The sequence below is a fragment of the Rhipicephalus sanguineus genome, chromosome 6, assembly GCF_013339695.2.
Source record: "Rhipicephalus sanguineus isolate Rsan-2018 chromosome 6, BIME_Rsan_1.4, whole genome shotgun sequence".
In the NCBI taxonomy this organism is placed as follows: domain Eukaryota; kingdom Metazoa; phylum Arthropoda; class Arachnida; order Ixodida; family Ixodidae; genus Rhipicephalus; species Rhipicephalus sanguineus.
This window is the reverse complement of record NC_051181.1, coordinates 137,944,538-137,968,034: the sequence shown is the minus strand read 5'-3', so window position 1 is coordinate 137,968,034 and position 23,497 is coordinate 137,944,538. Positions and strand designations below refer to the sequence as shown.

Here is a 23,497-nt window from a genome sequence, read left to right as displayed (position 1 = left end):
CCTAATGGCACACACTTTATTCCAGTATGAATGCTACAGTAACTATACATGCCTCAAGCGCATTTGCTCCCGTTCTCCAGCCATATATTGCTGCAGAGAAGTGGCATACAATGGCATGCCTTTGAGTACCTGGCTTGAGCAATCTTGAATCTGAAACAAATAAAGAGCAATATAAATTACAAGCGAAGGACATCACTGAAGATATGCTAATTCCACTGCAATGAAACAGCGGTGTCGTCTAGGATGATTTCAGTGAACATTGTTCCTTTCTTTCCTTTGTTGTGATAGGTGCCAGCATTTTTCTGTAGCAGCAAAACAAAGAAGTGACAGATGGTTTGGCTGTGCCAACCACAGAATGTAACTTGGTGCAAGAAAATGTGCTGAAGAACTTTTGCAAAGTTAACCAGCACGAAAGACGAGACGATAAACACATGTACAAACGGGATGCTGAAGCACATTTTCTTGCACCTAGTAGGGTATTGCTATGCCATCTGTAGTGCACACATGCTCACGGACATCACTGGCCACAAAATGACGCATAAGGGAGGTGCGACTTAGCAGTGCGGCACGCTGGCACGTTTTATAGGGAACACATTAAATTTCTATGACATCACGTGCAGTGGCGCACAAGAGCATGGCCCAAGGAGAATGGAGGTAGAGCCTGTTGTTTCACGAGCACACAAGAAGAGGCTGTGCCCGCAAAATGTGTGGGAACAGCCTGATCACACGTGAACGCTCGGGGCTGTATGGAGAGACTTCATACAGACAGAGGCAAAATCCAGGTTGGTGGCCCAGTAGTGCTTTCTCACTAAAAAAGTTCGAAGTGGCATTGCTGCAAATGCCGTGCCATACTAATCTAAACTCACTACGAAATGCTACTTCTGTGAAAAACAGGGGCATCAATGACCGAGCAGTTTAGCACGAAAAATCATGTCTGCCTTGCGATTTATTTATGCAACAGCCAGCACAAGTTGTTTCTAGGGAAATGGACAAATGACACTCTTCTCTCCACTTGTCGTCACCGAAAAAGAGAAGCTTTGATGATAAGTTGTGGTACCTGAACAACTACATAATCGCCTGGTTGAATCTGCTTCTTTACTGAAGATGATGGGTGTTCTGGGACGAGAATCTTTGGGAATACAACCTTCACATTGTTGTCATTTCTGCCAGCCATGTCCTCTGGCGAACGACGACTAGCCTGGTGTAAAGAGCAGAGAAATGGGACATGGTATAGGTGAATTGAAAGTGAATAAACAAATGCTTGCAAACTACGTATATTTACAAATCTAGATCAGCATACAGGGTGGTAAGGGAAAGGCAAGCTACTCTTGATTGTTTTACTTGATTAAAAAGGCTGCTTCAGAATACATATTTTCAGAAACATTCGTAAAACTCTTGTTGCTCACAGAGCATGCACAAAAGCAGTGACACTATGTACCTTTCTACAAAGCAACTATGAACAATTCTGCTATCAACAAATTAATGTGCCTGTGTCACCAACACAGTAGGCATTTCTTTTTCAATGTTGTCTAGCTCTGATGAATTATGCAACAGTTCATTCAACATCTACACTGTTAAAGTAGGGCTGTGGAAGATCACTGTAAGTCATTAAATTACAGTATTATTTGTAGGAACTATTTTTCAGTTCAACTGCCGGGACAGGGGGATCAGAAAGCAATTTCATGATGAAGCCCAAACAGTGCTACCAATGAATATAAGGCACTCAGAAATGTATCTGTCTTCGTGAACAATTTCATGTAAAGCAGCGTACAGTACTGTTCCGAAGGCTACAATACAACAGTGTTTACACATATGGCAGAACAGCGCAAAATACGGGACAGTGAATGCACAGGACACAGTGCTGACCATGAACTGCATTTTTTGTGCTGTTCTGCCATTATGTTCATGAATCAGCTAGCCAACGTAAGTACGCTTTTGTTTACACATATAGTCGTGAAAAGCTGTTTGGCCAAACTATTCTTAAAAAACAAATTATGTCAGTCACTTAGTGATCTGATATGCACTGGAGATGTTTATGTGAACAAGAGCAATAACCTGGAAATTTTAGGTGATGACTTTTTTATGAATGCTCATAGAGAATAATGGAATTAAAGAGGTTTCTGATGAGCAAATTCTCGATTAATCTTTGTACCCTTTGGAACACTCAGAGTTGCAGTTGCACAAAATCTGCTGTTGTAAAAGACTTCGTAGAGCATAAGGAATGAATCTGCTTACTCCTTCAACCAGGACAAGCTGATGTGTTGAAATTTGCTGCTCGAAGAGCTCTTTTGCATGATGACGAAAGAGTGATAGCACTTCTCCAACTCTGCGTTTCTTGACGTCAAGTGGGACATTGTCTTCGAGGCGACGATGTGCGTGTGTTTTCTACATAGTGGAAAAGAGTGCCGATGGCGCTATATCAACCAGGTGTGACCAGTGCTCCAAGCAACTTTCTTAATTAAACCCGGAACATTGAAATTATAGGAATAAATGATAAAGTGAAGCCATTACGCACAACCATTCGAACAATTACAATAGTATAGTACAGAATTCACTAAAAGATCAGAAATTATCTCATGTGTGTTCAAAAACAACCTGTCTGAGGTACTTTATCCGATAAGCAAAGTGAAAGTTGAAGCTAAAAAATAAAGGGAGCAGACAGGAACAAGTCTGCACTTAGAAAAGCTTGGCTGTCAATAAATGTTAATAGGTTAAGGCCAATGAGCATCGTAGTAAATAAAACATGTATAAGTGTTGGGGTTTTATGTCCCAAAGCCACAATACGATTATGAGAGATGCTGTAGTGGAGGGCTCCAGAAATTTCGACCACCTGGGGTCCTTTAATGTGCACCTAAACCTAAGTACGCGGGCCTCAAGCATTTTTGCCTGAGTGAATAAAACAACAAAGGATCCTATTTGAAAAGTCTGCCGAGAAAGCCACTTCGAGAAAAGGTCTCGAAACCACGTTCACGGTGGGTGTCCAGGCCCAATAAAAAGACGCCGGACTCGAATCTTATTGATTGGACAATAAAGTTAACATTATTCTTCTTCCAGCAATGGTACTGCATGGATACAAAATATAAATATATACTCGAGACTTGGCAAACAGTTAATAAGCAGTGTACATCACAAACACTACCACATATGGTTTAGAAGGTCAGAAAGAAAAGAAAGTATATATGTCAACCAAGAATGAGTTCTATTTACCTAATAGTACTATGCCAAATAATATTACAATTAGATGTTCCAGCTTCCATGTCGAAGCTGTGACATCTAATGCTTATCAACAAAACATCTTGGTTCATCATCCATTCTTTTTCTTCCCGACATGAATCTACTAATATTACGAGCCAATCAATCAAGAAATCATCAAGCCATCAATTTCATTAAAACAATTTTGCACCAATTGCTCCTGTAATAACCCTGTTGCATGCCTATGGCAGAGATGTTTTGCTTTTTCTGTCATCAATAAACACCACATGCAATGCCATTAGGTATCACTGGCTGATCAGAACAACACAGTGTTAGCAAACACATTCTACAGGGTGCAAGCTTGTTTTCATGGGCACTGTTCTCGGAAAGAAAAGTGATCCCCTAACAGTTTCAATGTGTCGTCACAGCAAAAATAAAAAGGCGGGCAACATTGACAGCATGCATACTTCTCTGAGACTGTAAGGAAACACGTAGGCTACGCTGTACTTCACTTGATCTACGAGAGACATGGTATCCTCGTGGGCTTCCTCAGTCTCACCACAGAAGCCACATATGAAGTCGCTAGACAGGGCCACATCTGAGGGAGAACAGGAAAGAGATGAAGCATATGAAAGGTGGGCACACTAACAACCTTATGGTGTGGATGTGTACACAGGATTTCCAAGAACAAGTGCATGGTAGTACTTCAAGGCAACGACATACGGAGCTGACGATGTGAGTTGCATGGTTAGGTATAAGTATTATACAGTGCCCAGTATTATGAGGCAAATCGATGAAAGTATTCTATGTGAAGATCAAAGTATTCTATGTCAAGCTAGAAAAGCCAACCATGGTACAAAAAATACCGTATTTACACGATTGTAGGTCGACCCATTTCATCTTAAATTGAAATCCGAAGTTGGGGGGTCGACTTACAATCGAAACCGAACCTAGTTTCGGTTGAAAGGTCGACTAACAACTAAAACCGAAACAAACGAGAAATCAGGCACGCCGTAGCATGATTGCGACATTGTGTTTACGTCCCGGCTCTACCTGAAACATATATCGTATTTTCTTTTGTATAACCCGCACCCTCAGCACCGTCTTGCGGAAAATTTTCTAAAAAATGATTCCCGGGTATTGCCGCGAAGCTAGCTTTCCTGTAGAGCTTTGAAGCACTGCCGCGAAGCCACCTTTGCACACCAGAATTCATTTTTTTTGCCGTGCGATTTTAGGGGGTTCGACCCACATTAGAGTCGACTTACAATCGTTTAAATACGGTAAGAATAGAGAAGACAAAGATTAATACATGGGATTTTAGTAAGACAATGCACGCAAATGTATTCGTACAACACATCATGTGTAACACTCCTGCACACAGTAACTTCCATATAATGCTGCGCATATCTTGGATAGTTCCTGTTGATGGAAATTACGCTTTACCTGCTGGTGCAGGTGTTTTGCTGTAGCCAACTGTCTGTAGCCAACAACACAATGCAGAATGGTGCTTGCATTAAGATTGTATCTGTCAAAATCAAATTCACCAAGCACACACATAAAGTTGGTATGACTTACTTGGCAGAACATCACGTATCCGGTCCACAAGCTCTAGGTATGCTTCGCGGGTGTAGCCTCTGCGCATGCGCTCAAGAATGGCATTGTTTCCACTCTGCGCAGGTAGGTGGATTTGCTTGCAAATGTTGTCGCGGTCCCTAATCACCTCCAGCACCTATTTAGAGGACGCAACAAATATGAGAATGTTAAAAGTTGGCTTGGTTATTGTGAGATTCCATGTTAAAAATCGTGCATGCATCAATAGTTTATAGGTTGGCACTTCCTGTACTTGAGTGAGCACAAAGTTTCCATACTCTTGGAAGTGTTGTACAGTTGCATAGTACGACATTTCAGTTGATATTTGGAACTTTTGTTGCCCTCTTTGTCTTTCATTTGCTAGCGTTTCTTTAAAAGCAGTTTTTTTTACAAAACTCAGTTAGCCTCCGATTTTTAAAGCATTCTTTTTTCTGTTCAGGCGTGCCTGTCCTGTTGCTAGTTTACTTTTGCCTGTGTTTCCCCTTATTTGGCTATTACTTTCCTTTTTACTTCCCTTCTTCACATTTTTGCCTTCTATTTCTATTTTCTTCTTCCTAAAAAGTGGGCAGGCATTGTACCTTTTGTCAGTGGTGGTTGTCAGCCTGCTCCTTTGGTATCTTTTTTCTATCATTTGCACTATATGTTTTCATTTCATCAAATGTTACCACAATTACTTCTACTACAAATAATAATAATACCGCAGACTTTCTAATCATCTTGCTGAGTTGTTCCAGTCATGAAAACGTGCAGCATATCCAAGAAACATGAACACAACATAAGCTGCAGCAGTAACTTAAATGAGAGGCTTCACAACACAGTACACAGTCTTATGATCACCTCATCTGGAAAATCTTTGGGATGGGGCGAGGTGAAGCGAATGCGCATTTCCTTGTCAACCTGTGAGACCCTGTCTAAGAGATCGGCGAACCGCAGGCCGCCGACAGGCAACTTGTAGACGGTGCGGAAGCCCCGACTCAAGATCTCTGGGCCGTCCTTGCTGCGCTCGATCAGTGCCTGGCTCTCGGCTGAGGTGTCCCGATAGCTGTTGACATTCTGCCCTAGCAAGGTGACCTCTTTAACACCCTGGTGTGAGACAAAAGAATGGCCATGTTACAAATCCAGGCTCCTAAGATAACTGAAATTTATTATGAATGCACATAAATTGGCACTTATGCATGGCTGGATAGGCACTCTGGCACAGATTTATCATAGCATGAAACCTACACCGCCTCAAAACATGATTTGCACCTAATGCTCTTTTTTAACGTGAAAACCCTTCTACCTCACCTATCAAGGCATCACAGATGTCAGGAAAGAACCTGAGGCTTCAGGTGGACTCAATGGGGAATTGATCACAACTGAACTCTCGCCAGGCATTCCTCGGCTCTGTGGCGCTTGTATTTATTTTATTCAAAACCTGACCTCAAATTCCCTTCAGAAATGACCCTTATGGGGGATATGGGAAAGGCCTTCTTTCAAATGATAATGTTAGGCGACATTTTGTTCAAAATTTCTCTGCCCCCCCCACCTCCTGCTCCGACCATCTTCACTGTCCCGGCCGATCTTGGAGACAGTTTCGTGACTGCGGCCCGCTAGCCGAGGTGAGTTTGAGACGCCTGCGTTAGGCTGTTGCTGGTACTGACCTGATCTGAGAGGGCTCTCACTTCATCCAGGATGCTCGCCAGCGGACGACTTCTCTCTCGACCACGTGTGAATGGAACAATGCAATAGGAGCACATGTTGTTGCAGCCACGCATGATGGACCTGCATACAAGTTGGCCATGAATTGTCCACCAAAATTTTTCTTTTGCAGGCAGTTTGTTCTCTCATATACTTTTCTGGGCACAGGGCAACACATAGCCCAACATCAACTTCTCTCTCCAATGGCATTCTCACAGTTCTTCCGTGATGTGACAGTTCTGGTGGGTCTTCAAGCACTGCACACTGACGAGGCATTGTGAAGCTCAGCGCATACTGTTTAGCACATTTCTCATTATTTGTGAAGCTCCGAATGACCTTCAGCTGCCTCTCAAAAGCTATTCAAGAGCATGCAATTCTTTCATATGATAAGTGAAGTGAAATAACTTTAAATTTTATAGGAATTGAAATTAACTCACACAAATGCAGACTTGGAGTTCTCATTCAGGCGAACAGGGACAACATCCGCATAGGTTTCATCCAGAGAGAGCTGAACATTCACTGGAAAAGGAAAGTATAGTAGTACACATATTTGTAGTTAGGCTCTCCTTCGAAAGAGCACCAAGGTGCACCATTATTAATTATTTAATTAAATAAGCAGTGTACCACCGACTTGTCCCGAATGGGCGAGGGTCAGGAGACGTGGCAGGTCTCTGTAGCTGTCTGGGCCTGCAACTATGTCCACCGCTTTCTCTTTCTCTATAAGCTTCTCTTTAAGCCTCTCAGCCATGCACCCTGTAAAATACCACGGAGCACTTGTAGAGCATGAAAGTCAAAGAACACGATGTTTAAAAAGTGACACAATCATATGTGATGACGAGATAAAAGCCAGCATGCGAGTTGTAAATGAAAGCTTTCTCTTTGCACCTCTTTGGTTCACCAGTGAGTCTACATATAACATGATTTGTGTGAGATAAGAAAAAGCAATGAACCATAGAGACTGAACCATGCTTCTTTCTCTTTGATATGAATAAGTGAGGAGGAGCCCAATGTAATGAAACCCCATGTCTCACAAACATGGGTGCACAGCCAGATAGAGAATTCACATTACCAGTAAAGAGAGTGAAAACATATGTTGCCGAAAGTGTATTTGCTTGGTGTATATAAAAGCCTTGGGTCTTGGTTACCTCTGACGTTAATTTTATCAAAAGTGATGATAATGATAAACAATCGTTTATTATCGAAACAGTATACCGGGGAAAGCCCCGGTTCTACCCTAGGAAAAGAATTTTTTTTTTTTAATGAAAACTCACCCAAGATCCCAATCTGCAGGGGCCCACGCCGCTCTGCATGGCGCAGCTTCCTCAGGTGCTTTAATTGATTTATCCTCGACCAGATCTTTCCTTCGGCGCCCTCTCGTATGGCGCAAGTCATGATGAGCACTACGTCTGCCTGAAATGTGAAGCGTACTTCCACAGTCTGTTGCATGCTGATTGCATCTTGAAGTAATACCTCACTTGCAGAGTCGGTCCTTACAAAACCAGCCTCCTTCAACAGGGACCAGGCCACTTCAGTGTCGTTGACATTCATCTGGCATCCATATGTCTCGAAGTGTACTGGAAGAACAAAAAAAAACGACTCTGGTAACTATAATGAGCTTGAAACACCCCCCCCATACACACATAGTTTGAACTTCAGGGGAAGATGGAAAATTGAAGAGATGAAATATTAGTGAACATGGGGTGTCGCTGGAGCCGACATTTCAACAAGTGGACTTTTCTTTGTCAAGGCTGCAAATGATGCAGCCTTGAAGAAGACAAGTCCACTTCTCGAAACGTCAACTGTTTTATAAATGTGTTCATAAATTTTTCATCTATACACACATGGCTGTCATTAAATATAAATGAAAGCATCTGTGTTGCATGGAAGCAAATCATGTTGATCTTATGTATACGTGAAACTGTATCAGCTTTTGTAATCTTTCACAGAAGGTCCGTGGGTATGATGCTCTGCAATAGTTGAATAACTATGTCTCACCGTGCTACAAAGTAAAGAAACACAAATAGTATCCACAGCAAAATTTCCTACAGCAATATCAGGTGAAGGTTCGTTGTTACTTTCTATAGTGTATTATTTAAGATCTTATGTATTGAAAGAGGATGTTATGCATTCATGGAGAATTAATAAGTACAATTCGCGGTTACATATATTTTTTTTCTGGTCATACTGTTATCCTCACTGCTTGAGCCAGGCAAGTTGCATGCAGTATGTCGCAAAAAAAAAATACACAAATGGGTTGGGTAACTACTAACTCGATACTAACATTGACATAAGCACAACATTTTGGTATATATATATATATATATATATATATATATATATATATATATATATATATATATATATATATATATATACACAGGTTTGTCGTGTAGGTGTGTGTTCTCTTTTTCGGTAAGGGACTAGTTATCCCGGCAAGAGCTTCGAAAACTCGATCGTGCTTAGCATCAAGGAGTTGGATACTCGAATTTTCTCAATTGACGCGCTCGTCTGAAGGTTGCGTATTGATTACGACGCAAAGACGAGGGCGGTAAAATAAAGCGTGCAGTCTAATAGGTTCACTTTTTAGTATTTAATAATCCAACTGCCCTCATAGGCAGCGTTCTATGTTCCTATGTTCGCGCGCTGCGAAACACTGCCAGTATGAGCACAAAATCACTTTAGTTTAGGATCCATTTTCTCACCTTTCTTCCCTTTGGCCCGGACTTCATCGGCAGCAACGTAGGGATGTTGGAACTGTTCTGCCGAGCGTGGTCGTTCAGTTTCAGCATCGCTATTTGCAGTGTTGGCGATAAAATGCTCGAGCGAAGGGCCTCGGGAAATTCTCTCCTTAACGCTGGGATCCAGTTCGCGCGGCGCAGAGTTGCACAAGCGCCGACACACCGGAACGTTCCGCCGCAACTGGCACAGCACTCTCGAGAAAAGCAGTTGTTCCGACAACATCGTACCAAGCGACCAATGTAGCTATGCAGAAGGAAATTCAACGCAGGTCACGTAGGACACCAGCGGCATGTTGAGCGTCGAGTTACGCTTCTATGAGCGCTGCCATATTGATTTTTGCAATGATGATGATGATGGCTGGCCGCTCGATGTAAACATCAAGCGGCAAGCTAAAATATTAGGAAACCACAAAAAATTTCAATATTATTTGTGATTTATTTAGGTTTGTCAGATTGGAAAACACTCTATAGAGTGTTTTCCAATCTGCTTGTCGTCTTTTTTGCGCATTTTGCTGACAGATCTATCTATCTATCTATCTATCTATCTATCTATCTATCTATCTATCTATCTATCTATCTATCTATCTATCTATCTATCTATCTATCTATCTATCTATCTATCTATCTATCTATCTATCTATCTATCTATTCGTTCGACTAACTAACTAACTAACTAACTAACTAACTAACTAACTAACTAACTAACTAACTAACTAACTAACTAACTAACTAACTAACTAACTAACTAACTAACTAACTAACTAACTAACTAACTAACTAACTCTGGAGAATAGTTTTCTAACGTCCATTTTTTGATAAACGAGTTACCCTTTTACGACACTGCTAGTGATGTGCATACTGTCACTACCGGTGGATGCAAACGCCTCTTTAAAGGTCACTCCGAGTTAAAAGTTCATCCACGCCGAACTTTCTAAACCTGCGTTTGGGTCATCAATATATACTCTGCCAAGCAGCGTCGTATACAGTTTTACTGCTCCCACAGGAGACATCTTTCTTGAAGCCCAGCATTCGAGCGAACCAGTCCATGACCGGAACGGTGTTCGCCGCTGCTTTGCCGAATCGTACTTTTTCTTGAACTTTCTAGGGCACTACCCCAAACGATCTGCGAAATGTACGCATACGTAATCAATGTGCGGAGAGGGACGCCGCAGCAGCTCAAGTTTACTGCCCTTCTAATGTATTGATCGCTTGGAGTTGTCCGGTGATATTGGGCGGCATCGTGCACAGGCCTCTTTCAGGCAGGGTGATGGACGGGCCGGAAAGCAGGTGGGTGTGCGGGAGGGTAGGCCAAACCGTCTGGCCCAATATGCCTTACCGCTCGCTCGTTCTTTTATCGTGATGCTGAGTGCGCAATCGACCTGAATGATTACCATGATTACCAATCCAAGCAAAAAGTTATTCCCATATCGACAATGCTTCTAAAGAGGGGCCCATGCTCACTGCGGAAGCTCATCTACAACAGCTTGCTGTATAGTGCTTGCTAAATAATAATAATAATAATAATAATAATAATAATAATAATAATAATAATAATAATAATAATAATAATAATAATAATAATAATAATAATAATAATAACAATAATAATATCCGGATTTTTTCGTGCCACGGTGTGATTGTAAGGCACGCCGTAGTGGAGGGCTCTGGCAATCCGCCTTTTTCACGAAGCTACAACGCATGCGCTCTTCCCCTAGCGGAGAAGTCGCGAAAAACCCATCCATCTCGGAGGCTTTCGTCCTGGCAATACCGGTTGTCCCGGCGCCTACCAAAAGCCTACCAAGACGGCAGAGGGCAGTATAGGAAAATGAAAAAAGGCGGATTTCGATCGCCTGGGGTTCTTTAACGCAAACCTCAATAAACGTAAGTACACGGGCCTCTAAGATTTCGCCCTTACTGGCGAAATAACATTTTTGATTTGTAAATGCACTATACCCGAGGCAGAGCAGTGGTTGCTTTGTGAACTGTCGGACCCCTATGCAACGAAATTCCGTGTGTAACGAATGATTAATAACGTCACGGCTACACTGCTAGCGTAATATTGCGCGACCAACGAAGTGTCCTGTACAATGACGTATGGTATTTTTGATTTGTAAATATCTTTTGCGATCCCCTTCATATTCGATATATCCGGGTTTGACTGTATATGATTTCGAAGTCAGCACTTCGCCCTAAAGGCGCGTTCTGCTGCATTCATTTCTGTTAATTGAACGTATCTTTCGTTGTATATCATATACCGGCCAATGTACTGCGTACAGCGGTGTTAGGTTTCGCCGCTCATAAGTCGATCGTGGAGACGGGACGGCGCGGCACTGTACGTCGTACAAAGCTTCTTTCTCGGCTCTCTCTCTGCCTGGTCTTTGGCTGTGCAATTATCAATAGAAAGCAAACGGCTTCCTTTGAGCAGCTTGTCTACCGCGATGGCCAGCATGGGTTGCGGTCAAGCGACCGTTCTCAGAGGTCGGCAGCCCGAATGTGTGGGAAAATGGGGAGGGCAAACATCTCCTGCTCTATGCCGCCGCCCAAGGCGACAGTATGCGTGACCCCAACAACGACCAACGACCGGCATGCGCTTTCGGCGCGCCGACGGTAAAGCAGGATTGAGTCGCAACAATGCACGGTCCGAATGCGTGGGAGGCAGGGACACGCATACGCCTTTTCTTTCCCGGAACCGTTTAACGACTGGCCCCGCGGGTTAAACTCGATGAGTATGGGAAAATGGCGTGAATGCACCAGGGCTAAGATACCGATGTATTTCGACCGTGAGAATCCCTGAGAGCGTGGGATAAAGAGAGAGAGAGAGCCATGATGGGAAAGAGTGCCAAAACGCCTGTCTGCACTGTAAAGACACTGCTGTCGAGATTAGGGACAGCCCAGTAGGGAGTGGCTTAATCTGAGGATAAACGGATTGGATAAGGGAATGTCGAGGCGGACCACCAGTGGCCACCTCCCCTTTCCTTTGTTACCGCAAGGTACTTAAGACTGGACGGAATTCGTTTCCCTTCAGTCTAGGCTGTAATCACTTAACTGATCGATCAGTAAGACTCCGTACGATGCAACTTTCGTCTGGGCCGTAACCACTTGGTGGTCGAACAGTGAGACTCGGTTCTTCGTATGTAGTAGCAGTGTTCTAGGCTCTAACTTAAGAAAAGTTAAGTAGAAGAGTAAGATGCTGTTGATGTCTATGTTATCATCAGTGTGCTTCGGCAAGATGTACATATGACTGTAAATATTTCGCTGCAATATACGTTCAAGTTTTTATTACCTCCAACCTACCTCCTGCTTCATCGACGTCGATCATCTCCTTGACGGGACTTCAATCCACATCAAGGAGAAAACGAACAAGGAAAAACATAACTAGCGGTATCTAAATAACGAACGCATGGTTTCCTCGCCAGATTACACCAACGCCATCGTTGTTGCTTTTGATCCAGTATATTCTTATTGATGTCTTACCACCGCAGTTCTGAGGCGTGGTAACTCAGCGCTGCTGCCTCAGAGAAATGTATACGTAGCACTATGGACACAACAAGTATATTCCCAACACGCAAGTATTAGAAGTGCGCGTGAATCTGCAGTACTAAGAAGGCTGTTTATCGATTTATGCATACAGTGTGCATCGAACGGAGGGGCGGTGTTGAACACGTCAAATAAACAAGGACCAGATCTCTCAAGCCTCGAGCGTGAAACATAAGACAACGACAAGAAGACGTGAGGCAGGGAGTGCATGGTTCCTCTGATCCGCCAACGATCGCAAAGCGAATAAAAAAATATTATGCTTGAAAAATGGGAACCGCAGCGAATAAAATATCATGTTCATGCTTCAAGCGTACGAACATATATGTATATGGCGAGCGGGGTCTTACCCGTTATGCGCATAGAAACTGAATATAAGCTGCTTCGCCTAAGAAAACTTTCCACTCTTATAGATGGAAGGGCCGCCTCGACGAGCCATCCATTCCACGCTCGCCTCTAAACAGGGCAAGAAACGATATTTATTCGCGCGCGCGCGCGCGCACGCACACACACACACACACACACACACACACACACACACACACACACACACACACACACACACACACACACACACACACACACACACACACACACACACACACACACACACACGCGCGCTCAGCGAAATTCAAAGAGCTCAAATCCACACCGATATGCTGGCGTGTAGAAGAACGGCCGATGTGCGACGTAATGATACATGTAAACACCAAACATGATTGGCCGCAGTATTATGGGATATTAATAAGCCGTCACAGTTTCCCATATTGGCGTTCTAGAACTGAAAAAATCTTGCGGTGACGCAAAGACAGAATTGTATCCCAAGGGCGGTAATTCGGGCTAGTTGGTCGTTCGTGATAGTGAAAAGCAGCGTAAAAGCAACGGACGAACACACATTCGTCCGTTATTTTGCGCTGTTTTTTACTAACAGAATTGCATGTATACGTAAAGGACACACCGGTTGTTACAAAGGACACAGGGGCGGCGTGTCAGGAAGACTCGCGCGTGTCGTGTTGATTAAGTAGTTTGAAAAGCGAGGATGAGATTGTACAACTGGGCTGGTGTAATGACTAAATTTGGTGACGAACCTCCCTGTACCATGGTGCGACAAACGCTGATTTGAGGCAACTGGACGAAACGAGTGGGGCCTCATCTGAACCGCGACGGAGTATCTAGCCTATAAGTGCGCGCGATAAGGCATGAAAACGATTCCCTTTTTTTTTTCTTTTTTTTTTTTTTTGGGTGCATCTTCCGTATCTGAAGCATATTGTTCCGACGTGCGTGGGACTGCTATGTGTCACACCGTAGCGCTGTGCGACGCTACCCATTTATCGCGAGTGTGACTGCGTTTACATATTTACCAGCCTTAATTCAGTTCACAGGCATCTGGCTCGTTTCGCCCACTGACGTACAAGGCCTCTAATTATCCCAATACTCGGCTTGGAGAAACATATTCAGGTACTTAAATAATAACAACGATAATTTGTGCGTTTTTACGTGCCGAAACCACCACTACGAGGCACACCTCATAGTGGAGGGCTCCGGAAATTTCGACCACCTGGGGTTCTTTAACGTGCAACTAAATATAAGTACACGGGCCTTTCAGCATTTCGCCTCTATCGAAATGCGGCCCCCGCGGCCGGGATTCGATCCCGCGACTTTTAGATCAGCAGCCGAGCACCGTAACCACTGTACCACCGTCGCGGACACGTACTTCAACCTTGCACGCTGCAGCTGACATGTAATGCTCATATTTAATTAGCGGCTATATCGCGCTCCGTCCTTGCGCGCTGCACATTTGTTGAAGTTTTCGAGAATAATCTACCAGTTGCTCAGTAAGAGAGCAGCACTTTGTATCAAGTTGAGGATAGCCAGGCAGACGAGGACGAAGGAACGTATACCGTATAAAAGGATGCATTAGTTACAACTTTCCTGAGAGTCAAACCATGGCCTCCGATGTTAAATTACGGTTTATGTTACCGAGTGGCTGCTGGCTGACACTTGTTTACAACAGCTTAAGGCTTGAGCTTGTTGAGATCACGGCACGGGCCCGTGGCCAACCAGAGCCTTACAGACGTGCGTTTTAAAAGCGCGCTTTCTTGAAGACAGAAACATTGCTGGCAATTATTAACGCATTTATGTTACTGTTACTTTAAGGTCACATATTGTACCATGTATATTCTACTTATTATATATGTGTTCTAGTTATTATGATGTATTGACTTTTGTTGCCCATATGCGAGGATTCATCTACAAGATGACTATAGAGTAGAGACATTACTAGGGACATTATTAATTGCATTACGGACGTTTTCCTTTAAGTTATGGTGGTGTCGTTTGACATATGTGTTTCTGTGTTTTATTTTTCCATGTAATGCTGTTTGTGTGTTTAGCTGTTGTGTTGTACGCTCGATACTTTCAAAAGCTAAGGAGTAGCCGGCATCATATTTGTTCGCCAACATCTCCTTCACATCATATAAAAAAATGTAGATAACACTGCCTCATATACCATGTGCTGCGGGCCTAAGAAGTACTGAATGCAGTTCCTAAAAACAATTGAGCGCTGCGACCGTCTGTGATCGCTCCATGAACGCTGTTGCGAGTGCGCGCGCTACAATTAGGCTTCCTTTTAGTTTTGTTTTTTTTTCCTGCCCAGATTCTCCCTCCTCCAGTTTTGGGTAGCTAGCCAAGTCTAACAGGCTGTTGCCCCCCCGTGACTCCCCCCCCCCTCTTCCTTGCCCCCCGCTCCCTGGCCAAACGTCTCCTAGGTAACACGAGACCTAAAATAATTGGCCGCCATCCCAACCAGCGAACGTGAATGTCCAGAGAAGCTGTATTACACACCACACATGCTGATAGGGGGGAGGTATATTTTATTATTACTTTAGAGTAATGGTAGTGATAATCGCTTTGTTGTCGCTGTAGTAGACCGCGATCGGTTCCGCGACCATTTGAAGCAAGACGAATTTGTTCCTTTCGTACAGCATTGTATTCACGCTGTTCTTTTGGTGTCTTTAGTTTCCGTAATCTACCCATGGCAGTCTTAGAATGAACTGAATGAGCTGCTACATGGGTCTCCCTTTTATATATGAAAGCGGGAGACACACGCGGGGAGAAGGAAGGGCCGTTTGACGTCATTCGAAGCCCTCGTGTGAAGTGCAAAGCAGCTACAACCTAATCTTTACCGGGAACGCGTGGAAGGGCGTTCCTGTTGTTCACAGGCGTCATCCAGCATGCGGTTTTTATTCTTGTTTTGTGGTTTTGTTTAGTGAAATGAATACTGAGCTCTATGCTACGGTAGCCACCGTACCTATATATGCTGTATGCCTGATTGCAAAGAAAGATATGCCGTTTGCCTTCAATTGTAAAAGGGCCCCTAAACTACCCAGAGGTCGAAATTTAGTTGTGGCGTTGCAGTTGTGCACGAGTCTACAGCGAACGCGTTCGTCAGCTCGTCTGTCCACCTCTCCGAATGCCCTTCATCAGCGTCCGATGGGAAACGCAAGGAACGTGCGCATCTGCTAGCAGAGGAGCACGCGAGCGCGAACGTCTGTTGGTGGTTTAGGGGCCTGGCGTTTCGTTTTGTAGCATTAGCTGCGCTGGCGTAGCCGAGCCAGTTTCGCGCGCCTCCTCAAGAGCCGTGCTGCGCATGCGCGAGGGTCAGTGATGTCACACAGCTGGCACACCGGAGCCGGCACCTCCCGCACATTCCGCCGCCGCCGGTCTGCGCATTCCAGAAGAGTGACGTCGTAGCCGTGGTAGACGTACTGGCGCCGGCGCGCGCGCAGCTATTCGCCTTCGCTGTGCAGTCGCCTTCTGACACTGCGCTGGAGCCGCTTGATCGCGCCTCTGACTGGCGTTTGCCAGTGTGGTATAGCCATGGAGAAGGAGAGCGCAAATGCTGCTCAACGGCGCAGAAGAGCGGAGAAGCTAAGCTCATCGTATCCCGAAGTAATTGCCTGGCAAAATAAATATATGTGTGCCACATAATACGTATACCGTGTGCTTGTGTCATTGGAGCAGCAGTAAGCGTGATAATCAAGCTAATCCTAGACAATCAGGAAAGCTAAGAATAATCAGCTGAACCTTTGACTCATTGTGCGTGCGTGCTCTCCTTCTCTCTCTCGTTCTCTATCTTTATATCTCCCCCATCCCTTCCCCCAGTGTAGGGTAGCATACCGGTCATTCTGAACTGGTTAACATCCCTGCCTTTCCTTTCTCTCCTTCTCCTTCTCTCTTTAGTCCACGGAGACGAAACCGCTTCGCTGTGAAAAGCGCCGATGCCATGGTGTTGTTTGTATACTGTCCCCCGAAAACTTGTATCACCATTATTCCTTGCACCGACTGCCTAGCGCCTGTAACGTTCATTACAACATATTGCTTTTCAATGCGGTCTGCGCGCTGTATTTTCTCGCCGTAACTGTGATTAACGATCGGCTATTATAGGAAACCGCGTCGCTCTGCTGCCCACCCGTGGCAGTATATTTGAGCCGGCCTGCGATACACCTAACTTTGTGATGCATGATACGGCTCGCAAAGACGCCAAGAAAGCGTTTTTTTTGTAAACTAGTGTGAAGCGAGTCCGGATATTGCCAACGAAGTCTCGCTACTCTCAAGGGCTGGGCGAAATTTCTTCGCTATATATGCTCCGAACAATTTAGGTGGATTGATGTTTCCGGTGCTCAGTAAACATACGAGCACGATGTGGCACTTGTTAGCACAGCAAATATGCGATGGTCATAATGAATATGCGCTCACGCACTTGAGCACACATGTATACAAGATAGTATCATGGAGTATTAAAAGAACAAAAAAAAAACACAAGCACTTGATTACTTAAGAAAGCTACCACAAATGTAATTGGTTATATGTAATCCATTATGTATACGAGTCTACCTTGGATCTTGGGAGGTAAACGAGAGACAGAACTCAAGGACTCAACACTTCTAACACCACATTTTTATCCGCCAAAGATGCCGTAATACCCCCCCCCCCCCCAATAACGCAATACGCAACATACGTAGGATCAGTCGCTTGTCACTTGAAGTCTATTGTATGTATGTATGTATGTATGTATGTATGTATGTATGTATGTATGTATGTATGTATGTATGTATGTATGTATGTATGTATGTATGTATGTATGTATGTATGTATGTATGTATGTATGTATGTATGTATGTATGCATGCATGCATGTATGTATGTATGCATGCATGTATGTAAGGCGAGAGAGAGCATGGCGTCAACTTTTCACAACTGGATTAACCGGGTTCGAAGCGTCGCGAAGCCACTCAGCCGCGGCAGGTGCCCAGCGCGAATGAAAATATAAAATAAAACGAAGGTGCAGTAAGCTAACGTACTTTCTGCCTCGCTATTTTTGGCTAAGTCGCGGTCGACGCGGCAGTTGCTCGTAGCTAGCTCCCCGCGCTCTGATGACACGCCATGTTTCTCGGCCGATAAATGAGCCTGTTTTCCTGAAACTGGCTCCACTTTGGTAGATGAAGAATCGGCTCCTAAAGGAGCCTCGCAGTGTGGCTTCACGCTGGCGTTGTGTTACTCGAAACCTTCGCCGCGAGACGCTCACCAATATCGCGGAGATCGTAAATTTTCGCTCAACTTGCGCCCGCCGAAAAAACAAACAAACAAACAAACAAAAAAAAAAACCTGGGAGCAATCGCGCTTTAAACTCCGGAGGGTAATGGACGACCAGTTTCACGCTGTTGCGCTGCGTTCTCATGACGCAAAAGTGCCTTGAAAAAAAAAAAAAGCACCTAGTCAACGTGGCACTTACGTTATATCGAAATATTGTACAGCTGTAAAAGAAAAGCATAAAAAAACCGCGGAAGTTAAATTTGTTCCTTGCCTCAAAGTGCGGGTAACGTCGTCGTTCCTTGCACTTCCAGGACCGTCTTAGAAGTGCCCAGGGTTTCTCGGCTAGGTTAGTTGGTTTAGGTAGAGTCGTGAGCAATATGAGCTGGAACACTGAAATTACTTTTTAAATGTCGTAGCTGTTAGATGCAGTGGGCAAGCGCAATAGTGTTCATGGCACTAGGTGCTCAAGTGGAAAGGTATCGCTGGAAGTTCAATATGTCATGTTTTATACCAGTACATTACAAGCAATCGTTGAATGAACACGAATTCGGTGTTTCAGCTCATACTGCGCACGTTAGTACGTTATGGTGAAGTAGCGCTAACAATGGGACAGGTGGAAGAACCAAGAGGACCCATTGCTTTGGCCTTATTCGTTCTTTCAACTTTCCCGGCATGCCCCTCGCTGACGCTGTTTCTCCATAGCGCCTGAGAAAGTTTACGAAACTTGGTTTCCTCGACAAATATCTCAAGCTGCGATGCGAACGCATGGTGTTTCTAATTCTTAAATCAAAGGGACACGACAGTGAAACAACGAATCGACTTAGATTGATGAATTGCATGTACTCGGAGAACCATAATGTCGTTAATTTCACCATCATATGCTCATTAATAGAGGAGAAAATCAAGGTCGAAGTTTCATTTTTAAATTTCACGCCGAAATCTTCCCGCGTGACGTCAAGGATTTCAAACGGTATTTTTCGTGTTCTGCTGACATTGGCTCAATGAAATTTACTGAAACTTTGTATATTATGTCTATGGCCCCCTCGCAGTACGATGTACTCCTTTTTTATCGATTAGCGACTACGTGTGACCTATAGTAGACGCCGTCAAAATCTATGAAGTCGCGGCGTTTGGTGCGGCAATTTCAAGGCGGCGTCGCCGCCCACATTTTCTTTTCGTGCGTTTTCTCGCTTACCAAGCGTTTTCTCGCGGTAAGAGTGGTGTTTTCGGTGCTGTGAATTTTTGATTTACTAATGCGCGAAGAATCGTTTTTCCCTTCAGTGTACAGTATGGTCCACTCTTAGAGGGAACACGGGAGCGCGTGGCCGGCTGTCCGCGGAGCGCTAACTGCTGGTGAGATTTGTAAATGTAGCACACGCGTATAGATTCATTACGGCGTTCGGGTGCGCGCCGCTCTTACAAGTGTATGCGCATGCGCCGCATTTACAAATCTCGCCGCTAGTCAGCGCCGCGCGGGCTGTCAGCCACGCGCTCGCGTGTTCCCTGTAAGAGTGGACCGTACTGTACCTTTAAGGTTTGTGTGTCACGAGCACTAAATGCATATTAAAAAAAACAACAACTTTTATTTCAAGGTTATTAAGCCATGCTTCACGGGAATTCATTTTCTCTCGCGAAACACCACGTCTCGTAAGCTATTTTTTTTTTTTACCGACTAAAAGGTCGGAAGTAGTACGAGTAAGGATAATCGAGGAGCTCAGCTATGTGCTTTCGTGCGACCCTTGTTTGTTGGTATAGGCGTGCACACAGGGGAAGGGACAGAGAGGCCTGTGGCCGCCCACCCATAATCATCTAAGGGGGGTTCCAAGTCTGCCCCACACTTCTAACCTTCCCCGTCACTGTTTAGTGTGTAGGGTTATGGCCAGGTTGGTTTTTCACGATAATGGCGGCCGATGACCCATGACGCTGTTTATTTCCAACTTTACCCTCAGAAAGACGGGGACCAACGGCAGGCCGTTGTGAAGAGCACTTCATCGTCGCTTCGTGTTCATATTTGCATCTACTGCAGAGTTTAATTTTGTTTCGGACTCCCCTAATGGAAAGAGGGGGGGAGGGAGCTACGGTACCCTATTGTTATTGGTGGAGTCCGAAAGAACTCCATCAATGGGCAGTGAGCAGTGAAAAGGGGGACAGTGAACACACAGGACGCAGAGCTGTGTCCAGTTTGTTCACTGTCCCGTTTTTTTTTCCGCTGTTCTGCCACAATGTTCATGAACCAACGCCCGCCTGAGAACCCTTGTAACCAGTTGTGTGCATGAGGAACGTCCCAGTATACTCGGCGTGCATCTGCGCGTCATAAAAGGCCTCTAAATCATGTCAGCCGGAGCGCGCAGAAGCGATGATTACCTGCACACCTACAGTCATAATAAATCCTCCTTCGGGACATCTAGGGAGCGGGGAAAACTCGGCAAAGGTTCCCGTACACGGGCTGGCAGCAGGTTTATTTTCGTCGGACAGCCCTGTTCGCGGTTATTGGGGATGTAATCAATATGAGCAAACAAGTTGTTGGATCGCACTGGTACGTAGGAATTGCTTACAAGCGAAGCTTTGTCTCATGGTTATTTAAGAAAGGCATAATTGATAACCACACTTTTGTAGCACGAAATCACAAGGAATTCCACACGGAAAGGAAAACTTCTTCCCTTATCAAAAAGGTTCCATCTACAGCTGGATTTTTGAACCATTCCAGCAGGAAAGATTTTCGGTTCGATAATTTAGCTATATAGCACTATAATTAAGCTCGTAGTCGATGAATGTCCAACTGGAATATGGCTGTATTCCAGTTGGGAACTGACAAAGCTCCAGCCGGGTATTCATCCACATCGCGCTGAATTATCGAACCGTAAGTCTTTCCAGCGGAAGAGATTTCAGCTTCAATAATCTAGCTGGAAATATAATAAAGTAGCTGACTGGGCTAGTTGGTTATTCACACTGAAGTTAAAAACAGCGCAAAAAAAGAAACGGCCACGGAAACGAAACATACATGACTTTGTGTTTCCTTCCCTTTGCCGTTTTTTTTTTTGCGCTGTTTAACTTAAGTGGAAATAGAACTTTTTCGGCTGGATTAGTTGAAGAAAAATCCGTTCTGGCCCGTCGTCCGTACAAATTTCCTTGTGGATTTGTGCTACAAACGAGTTGTTGTCAGTTATCCTTCTCATGACCATTCCGCCACCTTGTGGAATTCCGCAAAACTCATTTTCATGGTTATTTAAACGTCTTAAATTCTACCTCTTCGCTCGTACATACATAACGGCGCGTTTTTCGCTCACTACAAGCTCTAGGTCATGACGAACACGTTCCTGCATCACGTGGCACGTACGAGCACTGCGGTAGAGGTCATGAATAAGATACCCGAACTTTCTAACGAATAACTAAAAAATACATATTGGTTTAAATATGTTTCCTTTTTTTAACAGCGAAACTGTCCTAGCTCGGCGTAAAGTGTCGACCCTGCCACTATCATCATCATAAACGGTTATGTGCCGCGGAATTTGGGAAATGCCCTCTACTCACCACAATGCCCGCTACGCGCGCAGATGCACGCCGAGTTTACCGGGACGTTCCTCATGTATCGAAGTATCTTAAGATACAATTGGAATGTATTGTATCGGATACAATCACTATTGTAGTATCTTCACCTCTAGAACATGGGCATGCGCAGATAAGTGCCTTCTTTCTTTTCCGCCGTTGTGCGCCTCTTCAGTTGATAACCTGCGTTTGTGCGTTCTTGACTTCCTTCTTGCGTCCGTGTTTGCACGCCTTTTTTTTTTTAATTAATACTTAACAACTAGCTCAGCTCTCTGCTATTTTAAAACAATTAAACGTGTTAATTGAAATAGAAAACTTTGCTAGTGAGTGTGGGCCATCAGGATGGCACATGCCCACTACAGAACAGTCTGCCTAAAGTCTACCTGGGTGAACAAAAGTTCACGAAACGCAAGAGGCTAGCGCCATTAGACACTTAAATGGAACATTATGGTCGCCCAAAGTTGTTTTAAGGCCACACATGAGAGGTCACGTGAGGCTTTCTACCGGACGCCACGTTTTTCAAAAAAGAGAGAGGGATATTTATATACGGAAATGCAGAGAAGTCGGCCTGAGCGAAAGTATGCTCTAGCCTGCTACTCTACACCGGGGGAGGGGAGCGGGGTAGAAGGAGAGTGATGAATTACCTTTTTCAAGGTCAGCATCTGATGAGACACTTAGGGCCTTATTAAGTGAGAAGAACAGCACATGAAAGATAATACGTGATAAAATTATGCAAAAAAAAAAAAAACCCTCTGTGTAGGAGCTCTGTGTAGGAGCTATGATACATGTTTACTAGTGTGATACTAGGACGGTAAATGATGATGATGACGAGTACATCCTTCAGGTATGGTTGATACCCACTCCGGGGGATTGGGTCATATCTTGGAAGTGCTTCAGCGTCGACGGCAGTGCTCGTGTTCCGCGTGCGCGGTTGAAAAGCGCGGGCACGAGTGGTTAGTGCACGGGTCGCGTGGCGTGGTCTCGAGCGACGGGGCCGGTAGATCTCAGCGGACGGTCACAGACCTACTAGGACAGTCAACGTCAGCGGCGTGAGCCGGGTCTTCTCCCTCAGAAGATCGGGCTGAGCGACGCCGTGGAGTCCCCGTGGCCGCCGACCAGGCGCTGAGCGTGGCTGGTGGGCCGTTGCGCCGTCGAGTCGTCTATGGCCCAGGTCAGAGCCGCAGAGGTCAGTGGCGTAGCCAAATTTTTTTTGTTTTAGTTTACTTTGGGGTGGGGGGGTAGAACGCTGCGGCTGCGACTCTCCCCAGTGCTTGATAGTTTATTACAATTAAGCTGTTATCTGAGATTTCGCTGGTAACCGAATTACGCGGACGGATTCCTATCAAATGTCGGGTTCCATTAAAGTGTAACGCAACTGATGACGCTACCCATCGCACTAGCATTGTGTGGTGCCTGAAAGCTTTCCGAGCTCTGTCCTTCCTGTATCAGGAATTGCATTCGGCGCGGTGTCGCGCCACCACGGCGCTAGAACGTCGCTATGCCTTGAGGAAGTATGCGAGGGCTTATTGTTTTGCATGCTTTGCTGATTTATAGTTGTCAGAAGGAAGCGCCACTTGACAATGATAGCTTCGAAATTCTTAGAAGGGCTTAATTCTCTAATGC

General features: G+C 44.7%; 1 protein-coding gene across 1 annotated transcript; it reads right to left on the bottom strand.

The window, feature by feature from the left end:
• Positions 1–9,521, bottom strand: LOC119396517 (mitochondrial tRNA methylthiotransferase CDK5RAP1). The gene is made up of 12 exons (XM_037663771.2): positions 9,165–9,521; positions 7,933–8,036; positions 7,734–7,872; positions 7,087–7,215; positions 6,900–6,981; positions 6,426–6,546; positions 5,620–5,865; positions 4,768–4,921; positions 3,660–3,790; positions 2,236–2,385; positions 1,058–1,198; positions 1–150 (listed from the first exon to the last, which is right to left on the bottom strand). The coding sequence occupies exons 1-12, from the start codon at positions 9,421–9,423 to the stop codon at positions 43–45; spliced, it is 1,764 nt and encodes a 587-aa protein (XP_037519699.1). The 5' UTR covers positions 9,424–9,521; the 3' UTR covers positions 1–42.
• Between the last annotated feature and the right edge of the window lie 13,976 nt (positions 9,522–23,497).